The sequence below is a fragment of the Podarcis cretensis genome (assembly GCF_951804945.1).
Source record: "Podarcis cretensis genome assembly, chromosome: 8".
NCBI classification, from domain to species: Eukaryota; Metazoa; Chordata; class Lepidosauria; order Squamata; family Lacertidae; genus Podarcis; species Podarcis cretensis.
The window spans coordinates 12,777,618-12,791,849 of NC_137177.1; the positions used below are offsets into that span (position 1 = coordinate 12,777,618).

Sequence of the window (14,232 nt, forward strand, 5' to 3'; positions counted from 1 at the left end):
CTGCTTCGGTGTTCAGCCGTTCATTGTAGCCTCCATCCGCACGCTACCACAAACTCCTTTATCTCCTTGCAGAGGATGAATACGATCCATCAACCTCTTTAGCTGCTCTCCCAGGCACCCGGCATGATTCCCTGTTGACCTCCCTGGCTGCATTCCCCAGCAAGATCTAGGCGAGGTCTCGATAGGCGATTCTTTTCAAACGTGAGAAGAACACCCCCCCTCTTTCCTGCCCCCTGGCAGGGGAAAGAGATAGACAGAAACGTATTTACATGCCTTTATTTCTGTCTTTGCAGCATTACAAAAAAATGTGACCACTCTCTTCAAGCTCCAGCAGTGTAGAGACAAACACTTCCTGCACTTCCTGGACAGGAATAAACGGAAGAGCTCAAATTACACTCTGAGCTAATTCCGGTGCTTTGTACTGGGAATTGACTGTCCCTCTGTTTCCCACGGGCAGTCCCAACATTCCCATCATGTTTACTTTTCAAGCTAGCACTTTGCAGCTGCATTGCATCCATATCGTAACACTTTCTGCCATGGTAGCATACATAAATATATTTATGTCTTTTGGGGGGGAATTTCTTCACCTATGATTGCTAATAAGAAAGCCTCTGGTTTTTTTTTACTAAAAGTATTTTATATATCATATCCCAGTAGACTTTAATCTTAGGACACATCCACCACATTTGAAAGAAATTCCCTTCCTTCTCCTTACAGTTCCAAAATACCTTATCTTAAGTTCTATACATTTTAGCAAATATCACCTTGGAGCTCCTTTCTGAGGCTCCCTCCGCCTCGCTGGTGCCCATGCAGGCACACTGCCTCTTTCCTTGTGGGGTGGTCATTTGCAAAGCGCAGGCTGCAAAGCCACCCTAATTATCCCTTGCAGGGCTGCCTGCACTGCCTGGCAGCCTTTGACTGGCAGAGTGGGCTCCATCTTTTCTCCTGTGCTGAAAAAGGCAGCCAGGTGGCAGCCAAGGCTGTCTCCGCCCGGAGCCTGCACTCCACTGTCGACTCACGCAAGGTGGGGGCTCCTTCAAACTTCTCCATTGAGAGGTGGGCAGCCGTGCCCCCTCGACAGGAAAGGGTGACATGGCTCGCAGTTCCCCTGCTTAGCAGCTGAGATACCGCTTCTACTTGTGTGCAAGCAGGAGCGAGGGTGGGGCTCTTGCAGCTAGGGAGGGGGAGCACTTTAACAGAGTCCCTGCCCCACTACTTGCTCATGTGAGCCAGTGGCAGGTTGGGGTTTCTGCAAAACTGCTTGGCTGAGGTGAGGGCAGCAGTGTGCTCTTAACCCAAGCAGTTTAAGGAGGGAGGGAGGGAGGGAGGGAGGGAGGGAGGGAGGGAGGGAGGGAGGAACAAGATGTATAAGCCTTGTCCATGCAGCTTTTTTCTCCCAGTGCAAGTATATGGCACAGACCACGATGATGATTTCACATCGTTGATGAAACTGCCACCCCTCCTGAGTCCCTCAGCCTCCAGCTCCAGGCTGCAGCTTGTTTTGTTTTTCCTCAGCGTGCTGGTTGCTGGAGGCAGAGGGACTCAGAATAGGCAGGGTTTCGCCCACTGATTTACTGCTGAGTGAAGCTGTCATCACGGTCTGCCCCTCATACCGGTCCTGGGGTGATATATCAATAAATCGCCCAGGCCTAATCTTCAGTCACCCTTTCTTCCGGGTCTGCGGGGTGGGGAACATTTCATGGTTTGCCTCAGGTATCCAATTGTGTTGAGCAGGCCCTGCTTGGAGCAGAAAGAGATTTCTCCAGTTTTATCTATTTGTTGAATGTGAGTCAGGAATGGAGAACCTTTGGCTGTCCAGAGGTTTCTACCACCCTTCTCCTTATTGAGTGGGATCAGTTCAGGAGGCTTCATGGGAAGCAATTAATGAATGAAATAAGTTTTGTGGCTGCCATGGTGGATGAGAGAGTGGATAAAAATCAATTAAAAAAAAGTAAAATAATCAGATTAAATTTAAATCAGAATTTTTTTATCTAAATCAGATTTTTTTAATTTAAATTGGTTTTTTGGAGGATTCCCCCCCCCAAAAAAGATAGTTTTCTATTTAAGTTATATTATAGTCCAAAGACTATCCTCATCAGGAAATAAGGATTTGTTTTAAGCTTTTCATGTGTGCTATAACTCCCTCTAAGGTTTTTCTTAAAAAATCGTTTAATCACATCAGTTAACAAACATGGATGCATATGCTATAATGTTATTGTTTTAGTTAAATAAATTATTTAAATTGCTATTAATGAAAGGATTATTTTTTCTCCTTCCAATAAAATACAGCAGAAAAGAAGTCCAAATATAAACAGTTAATTTATTAAACCTCACAAAAAATTTATAATTATCTGTCAATGTTTTTCTAATAGTATAACCAAATCAGTAATTTTTGATATAACTTTAAAAACTACTCTGAAAATTTATTATTCCAAAAACGAAACCTTCATCTAGTTGTAAATATTAGGATTATACCAGCAAGAATGAGTTTTTATGTAAAAAAAAGTTTTAAATCAAGTTTTACTGACTGTTTTTACTGATTTAAAGTAAATCCTCCCTGTAAGTTGACCAATAAGAGTCGATGCTGGAGCTCATAAAGGGAGCATGTACCACAGGCAATTAGGAAGGGGCAATATGTCAGTATCAGTTTCTCTTGGTTTCTTATTTGAAGTTCATTTCTCCACATTTTCATATCAGTTTTTCCAACTCTCCCCCCCACCCCATCAACATTTAGTGTGAATGTTATTTTCACTCTTAGGCCCTATCTGCAGGGTCATACTGATTTAAGCAGTCATGGTTTTCCCCGTGGGGGTGGGGGGGGAGGGCGGGGGGGATATTTGTTGACCATCTTGGCTGTGAATCCTGGCGGACTAGCTCTCTCTCTTGCAGGTCATTTTTCACTTGGCCTGGGAGATGGGAACCTGATAGACTGACTCCAACTAAAAAAGCTGAGGCTGCTGAACCGACACTTGGGTTGGGGTATTGTTTGGCTTGTTTTGTTGCTGTTACTTATATCCATCTTTTCTATCTTTATTTTTAGCTCTCCTTATGAATTAGGTGACTGTTGATTGACTTGGTTTAGGTTCTTATATGCACACTTTACCCTAGTATGTGCATTTGTCTACTGATTTGGACAACTGGATTGCAAAAATGGGAGAAGGGCAGATTCTGAAGGATGGCTTTGTTTTGCTCTGCCAATTGAGTAAATGCACCTTTAAATATGAACTGACTTGAATTTCTTCCTTGCTCCTACAGGCAATGCAGAGGCTAGAATACTACTTTATTAAAAGGCATGTTCCATGGCTTGTGGCTAAGATATGGCCTTAGAAAGTGAGTCTGGGGGTTTACGTTTTGGTGATCAAAGAGGCTGAAAGTTCTCTTCACTTACACAGTTTGCCAACTCCAAGGGCAGACATGCAGGACTGGTCACTGGATTCGTCACACTCCTCAGTGATGGAATTTCTGCAATCTTTTCCTTCATTGAAACAAGACTCACATGTCAGAGATGCCACTGCAAACAGGGGGAAAATGGGTTTAGAAATCTTTAGTAACTGTGTAGGAAGAATAGGTCTGCGTCAAGGTACATGAACACAACACTTTCTACTACAAACTCCATCTTACAAGAGTCAGCAAAGTCCACTGACTTAGAATCATAGAATCATAGAATCATAGAGTTGGAAGAGACCACAAGGGCCATCGAGTCCAACCCCCTGCCAAGCAGGAAACACCATCAGAGCACTCCTGACATATGGTTGTCAAGCCTCTGCTTAAAGACCTCCAAAGAAGGAGACTCCACCACACTCCTTGGCAGCAAATTCCACTGTCGAACAGCTCTTACTGTCAGGAAGTTCTTCCTAATGTTTAGGTGGAATCTTCTTTCTTGTAGTTTGGAACCATTGCTCCATGTCCGCTTCTCTGGAGCAGCAGAAAACAACCTTTCTCCCTCCTCTATGTGACATCCTTTAATATATTTGAACATGGCTATCATATCACCCCTTAACCTTCTCTTCTCCAGGCTAAACATGCCCAGCTCCCTTAGCCGTTCCTCATAAGGCATCGTTTCCAGGCCTTTGACCATTTTGGTTGCCCTCCTCTGGACACGTTCCAGTTTGTCAGTGTCCTTCTTGAACTGTGGTGCCCAGAACTGGACACAGTACTCCAGGTGAGGTCTGACCAGAGCAGAATACAGTGGCACTATTACTTCCCTTCATCTAGATGCTATACTCCTATTGATGCAGCCCAGAATTGGATTGGCTTTTTTAGCTGCCGCATCACACTGTTGGCTCATGTCTAGTTTGTGGTCAACCAAGACTCCTAGATCCTTTTCACATGTACTGCTTGAGACTTGGATAGCTTCAAAAGTGAACTTGATAAATACATGGTTACCATCCTCAATTGATATATTTTTTCTGCAACATTGGAAGCATTATTTGAATACTAGTTTCTGGAAACTAGTATATATTCCTTCTGTAGTTCTTAAACTCTGTGAATAGGGGTGGGCCTTGCATAGACCAGAGAATGATTGTTGATGGTGACTCCTGCAGTCTGAGGGAGAGGACCAGTAGAGAAGATGTGGGGTAACCTTTAACCCTCCTGAAGTTGTTGTACTACAACTCCCATCAGCACCAGCAAACATGACAGACTCTGGTAAGCACATCTGGTACCCCTGGAACCTGACTCCATTCAGAGATTGGGGTGGTGTGTAATACCAGCAAACTAAAAGATTGCATGGGGTGGGGGCAGGATAATTCTGCTCCGAAATATGAGAAAATTTGTGCCTATACATTGTCTCCTATCCTATCATAAGTTTCTACAAATGTAAGCAACTTACTCTTTGCTTTAAATCAGGCATGGCCAAAGTCCATTTCAGGGGCCCACTGGTCAGTTTAATCCGGCCCCTGTGGCAGTTTATTTTCCTGGGGTAAAATCCTGAAAAAACCTCAACAACTTCAGTCCTAAAAAATGCTAGGACTCTGGTTTATTGAAGAGTGAACTACTGCCTCTTTTGCTCCCCCAATGTACTTGGGGATGTCACACCTCTGTATGCATTTGGTAAAATAAAGATTTAATATTGAGAACAATGTTTCAGGAGGAAAGGGCAGAATTTGAGTGGACGATGAGGTAAGCAAACAGGAAAGAAGTTCAAGAAACATACTCTTTGTTGTAGATGAAACCTAGGATTCTGGTTTACCCAAGAGTGGGCGACTGCCCCCATTGCTCCCCCAATGGAGTTGGGGATACTACACCTCTCAGTATGGATTTGGTTAAATAAAAACAAATATAAACATTGGGATGAAACTGTCAGGGAACTGACATCAGAGCGAGAGGCAGAGGCAGGGCTCCAGAGCGATGCCGGAGAGGGGACCAGCAGGGGGGAAGGAATTCAGCGTAACACCAGTAGAGAAGAGAGGGAGATGGAGGAATTGGAGACAGGTCTCCAAGACCCTTCACCAGAGACTAGTGGAGAGAGCGCTGGCACGCCCCTGCCTTCCCCTTACTTGCACAGACGAGTTCCACGCAGGGAAAGTAGGAGGAGACTTGGCGTCAAACAGATCTTATGTTGGAAGAGGTTCAAGAAACGCCCACTGACGGATTCTGCAAGTGACTAGCAGGTCACGGAGGGTGAGCTGTCAGCCATGGTTGGCCAAGCAATTTAACTAAACTGAAGGCAATTTATGCACAAGTAACCCCCTTACAACCATTACAGAAACTATCTATGATTGAAGATCCCTTGTAGCTTGACCATATGCTTTATTCCTCTCCCTTTCAAAGGAAGCACAAGTCCTTCTTCCTTTCTTCTCCTGCTTTATTTTTTTTTATATAATATTTATTAATAGTTTTTTTAAAAATTATAACATAATAAACAAAACATACAAAAAACATCACATTTCATAACATATTTTCTTATCCTTTTTGGACTTCCTCACATCTCCCTCTCCTACGTTCCAAAATATAAAAATTAATTCTGCAATTTATCACCTTGTCCCCACCTTATCTAATTTTCCAATGTTATATCTTAAATTTTAGATATATTCATTTGACTTTTTAAAACTTTTTAGTTTAGCCTATTCATTATCTAAAAGTTGATTTTTTCCTAAATTTAGCTTATCTTCATAGTTCAGTTTATCTAATTCAATGGTGCCAAGTTGTTTGTGATCAAGCATCCTCCTTAACATTCATACAGTTTACAATATTTTTGCAAATAGTCCTTAAATTTCTTCCAATCTTCTTCCACCGTCTCCTCTCCCAGGTCTCGAATTCTGCCAGTCATCTCAGCCAGTTCCATATAGTCTATCAGTTGCATCTGCCATTCTTCCAGTGTGGGTAGATCTTGGGTTTTCCAATGCTTAGCAACGAGTATCCTTGCTGCTATTGTTGCATACATAAAAAATGTTCGGTCATTCCTTAGCACCCTCTGGTCAACGATGCCCAAAAGGAAGGCCTCTGGTTTCTTAGGGAAGGTATACTTAAATACCTTTTTCAGCTCATTGTATATCATTTCCCAGAAGGCCTTAACCCCAGGGCAAGTCCACCAGAGGTGAAAGAACGTTCCTTCACTTTCCCTGCATTTCCAACACTTATTATCAGACAAGTGGTATATTTTTGCAAGTTTGACTGGGGTCATGTACCATCTATATATCATTTTCATTACATTTTCTTTCAAAGCATTACATGCAGTGAAATTCAGCCCAATGGTCCATAACTTTTCCCAGTCCTCAAACATAATATTATACCCAATGTCCTGTGCCCACTTTATCATAGCCGATTTAACCATTTCATCTTGTTTGTTCCATTTTAACAGCAAGTTATACATTCTTGAGAGTACCTTAGTCTTAGGCTCTAACAGTTCCGTTTCTAACTTCGATTTTTCCACCTGGAATCCTAACTTTTTATCAAGTTTAAAAACTTCTTTAATCTGAGCATAATATAACCAATCTCGCACTTTGTCTTTCATTTTCTCCTGACTCTGCAATTTCCAATTATCTCCATCTTTTTCTAATATTTCCCAATACTTCGGCCATTTGGCCTCCATATTGAGTCTTTTCCGGGCCTTAGCTTCCAATGGTGAAAGCCACCTTGGAGTTTTGTTTTCCAATAAGTCTTTGTATTTTGTCCAGACATTAAACACTGCTTTTCTGACAATATGGTTCTTGAAATTCTTATTGATCTTAACCTTGTCATACCATAAATATGCATGCCAACCAAACGCATTGTCAAAACCTTCCAGATCTAGTACATCAGTGTCTTCGAGAAGCAGCCAATCTTTCAACCAGCAAAAAGCTGCTGATTCATAGTACAGCCTTAAGTCTGGCAGGGCAAAGCCCCCTCTCTCTTTCGCATCAGTTAATATCTTAAACTTAATTCTGGGCTTTTTGCCCTGCCAGACAAATTTAGAAATATCTCTCTGCCACTTCCGGAAACACTCTGTTTTGTCCACAATCTGTAATGTTTGAAATAAGAAAAGCATTTTCGGCAATACATTCATCTTTACAGCAGCAATTCGGCCTAACAAGGAAAGTTTCAATCTTGTCCAACTTTCTAAGTCTCTCTTAATTTCTGCCCAGCATTTCTCATAATTATCTTTAAATAGACTCAGATTTTTTGCTGTTATATTTACCCCTAGGTATTTTACTTTTTTAACCACGTTCAACTCTGTCTCTTTCTGAAACCGTTCTGACTCTGTAACTGTCAAGTTTTTCCCCAATACCTTAGTTTTCTGCTTATTTAACTTAAATCCCGCTACCCGACCAAACTCTTGAATTAATTGTAATACTTTTTTCGTGCTAGATTCTGGCTCCTGAAGGGTCAAAACTAGATCATCTGCAAACGCTTTAAGTTTATATTGTTTCGCTCCGACCTGAATACCTTCCACCAGCCGGTCCCCTCTGATCATGTTCAAGAGCACCTCCAGAACAGAGATAAATAACAGTGGGGAAATCGGGCAGCCTTGTCATGTTCCTTTTTCAATTTTGAACTCTTCAGTAATCACATTGTTAACTATCAGTTTAGCCTTTTGTTCTGAATAAATTGCGTCAATCCTGTTCCCAAAACTCCGTCCCACCCCCATCCCTTCCAAATTTCCCTTCATAAATTTCCAAGAAATATTATCAAAGGCTTTCTCCGCATCTATAAAAATTAAAACTGCTTTTGTGTGGATATTTGTTTGCAAAAGTTCCAAAATGTCAATTATGTTCCTTGTGTTAGCAAACAAATGTCTTCCTGGGAGAAAGCCTGCCTGGTCTTTGTGAATTACCTGATTCAAGACTTTTTTAAATCTACTTGCTAATATGTCTGCAAATATTTTGTAATCCACGTTTAGGAGGGAGATGGGGCGGTAGTTCTTAAGTTGAGTCTTTTCAGTTTCCGATTTTGGTATCAATGTGATAAAAGCTTCTTTCCACAATTCCAGCGCCTTTTTCCCCTCCAAAATTTCGTTGCTAACCTCCAGCATTGGTTGTATCAAATAATCTTTCAATGTCTTATAATACTTGGAGGTTAGTCCATCTGGCCCTGGAGATTTGCCCAATTGCATATTCTGAATAGCTTGTTCAATCTCTTGTCGTGTTATTTTAGAGTTCAAGATTACTCTATTTTCTTGTGACAATTTTGGTAATCCATTCTTTTTCAAAAATTGTTTTATCTCGTCCTCATCTTGCAGCCCTTGAGTATATAATTTTTTGAAGTATCTCTGGAAACACTTTCTAATGTCCACAGGGTTCTGAATGTTTCTTCCTTCAATCTCTAAATTTGTAACTGTGTTTAGTTTCGGTCTCTTTTTCAACTGCCATGCTAGCAGTTTCCCACATTTATTCGCCGAATCAAATGATCTTTGTTTCATTAATTTGAGTTTCCACTCTATTTCCTGGTTTATCAATTTAGAATACTGTGTTTGATGGAGTTTAATTTCTCTAAGAATCGGCTGTGACTTCGGATTAGATCTTAGCTTCTTCTCAAGTTCTTTGATTTTCTCCAAAATCTTATCTTTTTTCTCATTTTGTGTCCTTTTCTTTACAGCATTCTGTTGTATCAGGAACCCCCTCATCACGGCCTTACTTGCATCCCAGATGATTCTTTTTTCCACCGTAGTGTTCAAATTTATCTCAAAATAGTCCTTCAAAACTTTTTGGGCCTTCTTGATAATCTCCTGATCGCTAAACAAATTGTCATTCATCTTCCATCTAAAGGAGCCGGCTGGTAGTAGTGTTATGTTCATCTTTACAGCATTATGGTCGGAGCAGGTCTTTGGGCAGATTTCCACCTTTCCAGTCTTAGGTGCCAGACCTCTAGATATCCATATTTGGTCGATTCTCGTCCATGTCAGTTGGACTTCAGAAAAGAATGTTCCTTCTCTTCCCAGGGGGTTCTTTGTCCTCCAAATGTCAATCAAGTCCATGTTGTCAGTTAGTTCAAAAAAGGTCTTTGGTAGTCTTCCATCTTTTGTAAGATTTTGATTTTGTGACTTATCCATGTTGGTTGATACCACGCCATTCATATCTCCCATCATAATGATGTTGTCATAGTCCAGATAGTCCAGGACATTCTCATGCAACTTCTTATAAAATTCCGATTTCCCTTCATTTGGTGCATAAATTCCTAGTATCAAAAACTTCTCTCCTTGATAATGTATCTCTATTGCCAAAATTCTTCCTTGCTCATCTTTAAATAAAAATTTAGGTGATAGGCTCTCCTTTGCATAGATCGCCACTCCTCTTTTCTTCACTCGGTCCGAAGATATAAATTCTTGGCCTAATCTTTTATTTATTAGCACTTTTCTATGGAGCCTTGTCACATGTGTTTCTTGCAGACAGATAATGTCCAATTGTTCTTTTTTCAATATATGAAATAATTTCCTCCTTTATTCAGGAGAGTTGCACCCATTAATATTCCAGCTCAACAGTTGCAGAGACATCCTGAGCAAATCTGTTATTTCTCAAGGGGTGGTATCTTTTTCTCTGGATCTTCAGGTTCCAAGGGGGTAGGTACAGCAGATGCTCCAGGCCCCAAGGGTGTTTCGATTCCTTTCTGAAGGTCCTCTCCGTAAGCAATCAAAAATTTATCTCTATCTTCAAATGTTTTAATCTTGACTTTCTTCCCTCTGAAGGTGAAGGATAATCCCTGAGGAAATTCCCACCTGAAAATGATTGAATTACTCCTTAACAGTCTCACCAATTCAAGATAGGCGGATCTAAGGTCCAGCAATTGTTTCGGGATATCTTTGTAAATTTCTGCTCTTTTATCCAAAATGTCCAGTGACTTTTCGTAGTGTAATCCCAAAATCTTGTCCCTTTCCTCCCTCGATCTCAAAGTTATCAAGCAATCTCTGGGCTTATCTTTCTTTGCAAATCTTCCAAGTCTGAAAGCCGATACAATTTTAAAATCCTTTTCTTCCTGTATAGACCAGAACTTGGAAAATTCTTTGGTCAGGAACTCAGCTAGGTTTTCTTCTTCAGCTTCTGGTATTGACCTTAATCTTAAATTATTTTCCCGGTTCCGCAGTTCTATCATAGACAAATACATCTGATGTTCTCCAACTTGTTTACATAATGGTTTTACCTCTTGTTCTAATTTTTCAACTTTTTGGCTGGTAGCCTCAACCAATTTACGATTCTCTTCAGAGGCCTCAGTTAACTGCCCAATTGCTTGTACGTTCTGTGCCACCTGTCCAGTTATTCTGTTTAGACAAGCTGTATTTTGATCAATTTTAGCTGTTTGTTCATCCGCTTTCTTGTCCAGAGATTCTACTCTTTTATCCAAGGATTCCAATTTTTCATAAATTTTCTCTAGGATTGAAGCAGTTGCTCCTGAGGCCATATCTTCCAACTGTAACTGCTCAGTTTCTTCTTCTTCCCCTGCCAACGGCAGAGTAGATACAATTTCTTCCTCCCCTGCTACCGGCAGAGTAGGTAGAGATGATCTACGTGTCTGTAATGCTGAGGTTAAAGTTGTTTGTCTAGTTCTTACTCCCTTTTTTCTTGTGCCACTCATTCCAACTTTATCTAACAGTCAAGGTCAAGCTGAGTTGTTCCCATGAGAATTCCACAGCCCAAGAGTAAACAATCGTATAGGAGGAAAGGAAAGAGAAAGTAGAATAATGTCACTGCTGTAAGTCCAGAATCCTCTAGGGGGAGCTTGCAATGTCTTGAGAGAAGAAGTCAAATCAAATAAAATCAATAAAGTCAAATTTAATGTCCATAGACCTTCAGTAGCTAGTGCTTAGCAGAGTTAGAATTGACAGCAAAACATTGTTTCTGACAAGTGTCAACTGGTGTTTCAAAGCAGCAAGTCTTAAAATGCTCTAAATGTTGCAAGTCCAAATCCACAATAGCCAAGTCTGCAAACTGACAGTTTTACTGTTCAGGCAGCTCAAGTACCTGGGCTTCTCAGTCAAAATCTATAGTTCCCATAGCAGAAGATTATCACAGTCCAAGTAAAGGTTAAATCCAGTAATTAAGTTAAATCTTTACTTTGTCTCAAAGCAGCTTCAGTGGGTGCTCAAATCAGATGGTTTAAAAAACCTCTACAGTGGCTCCACTCCTCCAGCTCTTTTTGCTTTGAAATTTAAATAGCAGCGGAAGACTGCTTTAATGGCTGACCCCCCACTTAATTCCTTCCTGGAAACATGATGAACAGCACAGCAGCTGTGGTTCTGCTCACCTGGATTCAGAAGGGTCAAGAGGAGGCAGGAGATCAGGAGTGTCTTCATCATTCTTGAGAGCTGAATAGCCAAGAAGGAGTTCGAGAATAAGCAAGGAACTAAAGCTTAGTTGGAGGAATTTGTAGAGGATTGCAAGGAGCACTTTGCCAGCACCCAGGAACAATGGGTTCAGGACAGTGTCACAAATTTTTAGAATTCTGATCGTGCTATACTATAATGTAAAGCACAGTGTTGAAAACTAATTAAATCTCTTCCCCCTTCCCAGAAATCCAAGGACACGTCCCTCCTAATCTATTGCAGCCTCAATTTCTCAACCCTGGATGTGGGGAAATGAGTCCCATCAGGTTACAGCACTGAAATTGGATTAGGTTAGCACTGGGCCAAGCAAGGAACTGAGGTTTAGTTGAAGGAATTTATAGAAGATTGCAAGAATCACTTTGACAGCACCCAGGAACAATGGGTTCAGGACAGTGTCACAAATTTTTGGATTTCTAATCATGCTATACTATAATTTAAAGCACATTGTTGAAAACCAATCTCTTCCCCCTTCCAATAACTCCAAGGACACGTCCCTCCTAATCTGTGCCAGCATCAATTTCACCATCCTGGATGTGGGGAAATGAGTCCCATCAGGTTACAGCACTGAAATTGGATTAGGTTTCTGGAAGCCAAGGCATTTTCTCTGACAGCATGAACTTTTCTGAAAGGGGGACAAATGTCTGTCCACAGTTTCCCTTGTGGTACAGTCATAAAATGCACGGTGACTCGGATCCCCTCACTCCCATTAAATGCAGTTGCATTTGGGGTAAATCAATCTCTCCCCCCTCCAAGAGCTCAAATGACATGTCCCCCCCCCTTTAACCTGTGGCACCCTCAATTTCACCACCCAGGAAGTGAAGCCCCATCAGGTGACTCCAGAATTCAAAGCTCAGCAGTGAAATTGGATTAGATTTCCAGAAGTCCAGTCAAATTTGCCAGATTTCTCTGATAGTCAGAATCACAAACTTATTAATTTTTGGTAAGGGGAGACAAGTGTCTGTCCAGTTTCCTTTGTTGTACAGTAATAAAATGCACAGTGACTCATGATCTAGATTTCCTCTGTCCCATTAAATGCACTTGTTTGGGGTACAGAATTGGTCCACTTCCTCTTTAAAATAAGTTGGTTGGAGTTAAGAGAGTCCCATGGACTGCAAAAAGATCAAACCTATCCATTCTGAAGAAATCAGCCCTGAGTTCTCACTGGAAGGACAGATCGTGAAGCTGAGGCTCCAATACTTTGGCCACCTCATGAGAAGAGAAGACTCCCTGGAAAAGACCCTGATGCTGGGAAAGTTTAGGGCACAAGGAGAAGGGGATGACAGAGGATGATATGGTTGGACAGTGTTCTCGAAACTAGCAGCATGAGTTTGACCAAACTGTGGGAGGCAGTAGATGAGAGGAGTGCCTGGGTGCTCTGGTCCAGGGGGTCACAAAGAGTCAAACACAACTAAACAACAACACAGTTAAGAGCAGGTGGGGGGGGGATTGCAGGTCTGTGTCCAGAGGAGCTTGCAGATTTAAGGGACTATCTTTTACTGGGACTGGATATACACAAGCACAGCTCCACGTTCTTTGCTTTTGCTTCACTTGTGATGCTGATGAAAGTCAAAGATAGAAAGTCAAATTTGGGGGGGGGGATCAAACTGAATTTTCCAAGAGTCCAGAACCCTTCTGGCAGGCGATATTGGTCAGCAAAATTCCAAACTGTGTTTATATATGCAGCTGTATTCATGTATGCAGGTACAGTGGCAAAGGATCTTTATGCTCAGAGGTGGAAAGTTGTGAGAATACCCTGAAAGGAAGAATGAATGGTGAAAGCCTTAGAATTGTGTGGCTATTCCCTCCCCCCCACAGGTGGAATAAATGAAGACAACGGACACAGAGTTTTAGGTTAATGGGCGAAAAATGGCCACAACTTTATTGATTACAGGAAAGAAGGGTATTGGCTTTAGGCATTGGCCCTAACCGACTATCCGGTCTGACCGGGAAGGGTTAAACACCAACAGGGGGAGCCACCCGAGATGCATATCCCTAGGCGCTCCCCAAGGGGTTACCGCTCGGGGGCGCGCTTTAGGCCCTAGCCTCCGTAGGTTTCGGACGAGGCGTCGCCCCTCGGAGTCCTTTAACGAACTACCCTTCAAGCATTGGGGGAGGTGATGGCGTTCCTCCCCCCCAACCTCATCTGCATGATAATACCCCGGCCAATGCCTACCGCCAAAACCGAGGGAGTTGTGACGATTTGCTACGAGGTAGGCGAAAAAACCAAGTGGCTCACAAAACCAGCCAATTAGCCAAATGGAAAAACTCCTACCAGGCCCCTTGCGGCGACCAGCTGAAGCCCATAGCAAGGTCAGTGGCAAAACCTAAAGGGCGGGTGGGTGGGAAACTGCGTCGTCTCCAGGGAAGAAAGGGGGTGAGCCAGGGGCTGCCCTGACCTTAAGTGGCCCTAGGAAGGCCCGCCCCTGCCGCCAGCCAATTGGCTGGCGCCACAGGGTATGCTAATTGGGTGAATCCCTGTCTCCTGCGAGGCTGACGCC

The 14,232-nt window shown here is 42.2% G+C and overlaps 1 protein-coding gene across 1 annotated transcript in view; it reads right to left on the minus strand.

Moving 5' to 3' along the window:
• The window catches only part of LOC307223399 (phospholipase A2 inhibitor NAI-like), a gene marked incomplete at its 3' end in the record, with an annotated part of 31,347 nt that extends 19,491 nt beyond the window's left edge, over positions 1 to 11,856 (minus strand). The window contains exons 1-2 of the mRNA XM_079989369.1: positions 11,656 to 11,856; positions 3,389 to 3,511 (exon numbers count right to left, since the gene is read on the minus strand). Of these exons, the coding sequence (XP_079845495.1) occupies positions 3,389 to 3,511; positions 11,656 to 11,707 (175 nt within the window). The 5' untranslated portion in view covers positions 11,708 to 11,856. The remainder of the gene's footprint in view (positions 1 to 3,388; positions 3,512 to 11,655) is intronic.
• Between the last annotated feature and the right edge of the window lie 2,376 nt (positions 11,857 to 14,232).